General features: G+C 30.5%; 1 protein-coding gene across 2 annotated transcripts; it reads right to left on the reverse strand.

Moving 5' to 3' along the window:
* Positions 1-912: 912 nt before the first annotated feature.
* LOC119662060 (sentrin-specific protease 8-like) lies at positions 913-2,272 on the reverse strand. 2 transcript variants are annotated; one of them, XM_038071604.1, is made up of 4 exons: positions 1,990-2,272; positions 1,855-1,910; positions 1,246-1,791; positions 913-1,185 (listed from the first exon to the last, which is right to left on the reverse strand). In XM_038071604.1, exons 3-4 carry the CDS (start codon positions 1,750-1,752, stop codon positions 1,006-1,008), a joined length of 687 nt encoding a protein of 228 aa, XP_037927532.1. In that variant the 5' UTR covers positions 1,753-1,791; positions 1,855-1,910; positions 1,990-2,272; the 3' UTR covers positions 913-1,005. The 2 variants fall into 2 exon arrangements, with proteins under 2 accessions (XP_037927532.1, XP_037927531.1); XM_038071603.1 differs by having other exon boundaries at positions 1,246-1,794.
* Positions 2,273-2,967: the final 695 nt, after the last annotated feature.

Below are 2,967 nucleotides of genomic sequence, written 5' to 3' on the forward strand. Positions count from 1 at the left end.
CTTCTTTCAGAATTTCACGTTAACACTTGTTTGCAGATTTCGTTTGATGACTTCCTCTATGTGTGTCCGATGCATTGCCTTTACGCTTTTTGATTTCACTTGCGATAGGTAGTTGGTGAAATGTTGACCAGAGTTCGAAAATTCTAATAGTGCGGGGCTATCAAATTTTTAAAATTTTCCTGTTGCTTTTCTTATAAAGGTTTAAAATTTATGATCCAGGTTGTTGCTGGTCAGCGAGGCTTCACAGAATAAAAATAAGAAGCTATGTGGAAATGTTATAAATTCACTTTTTATTTATTTCTCCAAAGCTAAGGTTATGTGAGTTTATGCAGTGAATTCAAGGCATGTAGCTGTTCGGCCGTGCAGATTTTTAAATGAGGTGTCGCAACTGGAAGATGATGGTCTGACGCGATGTCGGTACTTCTTTTGACGCGTACGTCCAAGAGACTACCCCTTCACAATTTTCTTATACAGAAGTGGTCATTCTGATTTTCGGTTGTGGCAGACTTTGTGAGGAAAAACGGAACCGCCGATAACAAAATTGACATTATTGAACGCTTCTATAAGGACTTCACTTTATTCCTAAAATGTGCTCCATGTTTGTATTGTAACAAAAACCTTATAAAACGTATTGCAAAACGATTTGGAAATATATAATTCAAAAAACCTATCTAAGCTTAAATGATGAATGGAGAATGGTGACGGATATACAATGTTAGAATGCCTATTCCAACGAAACAAGAAACCATGAAAGACCATAAATAACAAAGAGACAAAGTTTACAAAGAGAAATTATAGATTCTTGACATATTTGAAATGAAATTGAGAAAGAAATATAACAAGCGGAAAATGTTTTTTGGAGATCTTGTTATCCAGTAGAAGTTAAAACAATATTATCATCATTAGCGCCTTTATAATTATTGCTACCAATTGCAACAATTTGTATTTATTTCTACTTTCAAGAATATTATAAGTACCATATAAAGATAACAAATAGAAAATAGATTAAACTGAAACGTGTTTTCCACCCAAAGTAACGATTAATTTTAACAACTTAGCACGTTTACCATCCACAGTTTCTTGTTTCAACTGACCCACGCCGTCCATATGTTTGAATATGTTAACATAGTCAACGATTTTTTCAGCCATACATAGAACATGTATTCCACAATTATAGGTGTTTGTCTAAGATGTACATGAGTCAATGAATTTATATTAGAAGACAAAACGTAAAATAACACTTACTTGCTGCAAACATTTCATTGTCTTCAATTTATATCTTTTACAGTTCAGTGCAGCTTTGACTTGGTGTATTAATTGACTGGCCGCACTGACGTTTTGATCGCAGAGGGAATCAAAATGGTAGAATGTTCTTTCAGGCCTGGATAACGCCAGCAATGACCAGTGGCTACCTCCAGCAAGTGCCGTTATATTGTCATTCAATGCGAACAATATAAACATTTTAGAACCGGCATTCAAGTCTTTTAACATGGTTGTTAATTCTTCCTGGCTTATAAACTTCATGCACTGGGTCACTGCTGGCGCTACAAAAAGTATATCCGAATTGTTTTTACACTTTAATTTTTTAAGATATGAGAAATAGAAAGCAATTATTTGATCATTTAGCCAGTGTGGACCTTTCAATATGTTAATATCCTTACTACGCAGAATAATATCATGGAAATTCAGGCAAACAGGATCCGATTCCTGTGCTTGTTCTTGCGAAGACAATTTCTTTGTTGGCTTAGGCATTTTGTGAAAAATTGAGTAAGTTGATTGAAACAAGGTTCTCTACTAAAGAATATAATTAAATTAAAAATTGCTGTTAATTTTAATTAATTATAGTTGACGTACAAAATTAAGACGCTTTCGTGCAGAAGGGAAACAAGACTTTTTAATAATTTAAAATCCTTAAAATTTAAAATTTAAACAAAAAAAAAAAATTAAATTAAATTTAACTATATTAAAGAAGAATAATTCAATATTTACCTATGTGATATAGGATCTTATTTTATGAATGGTTGTCTTGTGGTTTTAAATCAATATCAATATTTGTTTTGAGACTTGTTTTGATGTCTTAGTGTTCAAAATCGAACATGTAAAACATGTAACAATATATTTACATTGTCAATATTACATCTGCATTGAAATAGAATACCTCTCAGCCTATACACACGATAGCATTGTTCTTTATTTTCGCTGTAATTATGGATTGCTCCTGATTGCGATGTCAAATCAAGTAGATACCAAGAATATTTATAAGTATTCTTATTCTTATATCAAAGATATCAAATTTTGATATGTAAATTTAAGTTCGACACTTTTTAATTTTACCTTAATTAGGGCAAGCTCTTTAAAATTCACTACTTCTATTGAAAGATTTGAGAAACAGATAATATTTTTATATTCAAAATAAAATTTCAATTTCTATTTGAAATTTTTTTCTATATCAATGTTTATATGATATGTTTATACATACTCATATGTCTACTTACACAACAAGTACAACTATTTTATATATACATATATCAAAGAAAATTAACAAAATTTCTATCTACTTCAAATTGTTACAAAATAGCAGTCAATACTCGTACTAAGAATAAATTTGTCATAGGATTGATTTAAGTTTTAACCGAATTACAATACTTTCTGTTGCACCTTTTAAAAGCCAATTTCTCCAATTTTAGTACGCCTATATACGCCTATTTTATAAATCGTTAATAATCTAATTTTTACACTTTCCGATTTTAAGGAAAGGCGTATAATTTTGTAAGTACTATTAACAGTTATTATAAGATAATATAATAAAAAGGTACAACCAAAAAGTACCAAAACCTTGTAAAAATAAGAAATTGACAATACTGTTGTGACAGTTTACATAGCATACCTTGTGATCAAAAAAGAACTTATTTGTTCTTTTTTTTGAATTCCCGGGCTTATCCAATCGGTAAATTTTTTTTACCCATA

This window comes from Teleopsis dalmanni, chromosome X (assembly GCF_002237135.1).
Source record: "Teleopsis dalmanni isolate 2A chromosome X, ASM223713v2, whole genome shotgun sequence".
In the NCBI taxonomy this organism is placed as follows: domain Eukaryota; kingdom Metazoa; phylum Arthropoda; class Insecta; order Diptera; family Diopsidae; genus Teleopsis; species Teleopsis dalmanni.

Bases quoted from the DNA above. Each gene is read 5' to 3' on its own strand.
- LOC119662060 (XM_038071604.1), bottom strand. From the start codon at position 1,752: ATGCCTAAGCCAACAAAGAAATTGTCTTCGCAAGAACAAGCACAGGAA. The intron at 1,186-1,245 runs GTAAGTGTTATT...TGTACATCTTAG, and splicing joins CAATGAAATGTTTGCAGCAA to ACAAACACCTATAATTGTGG.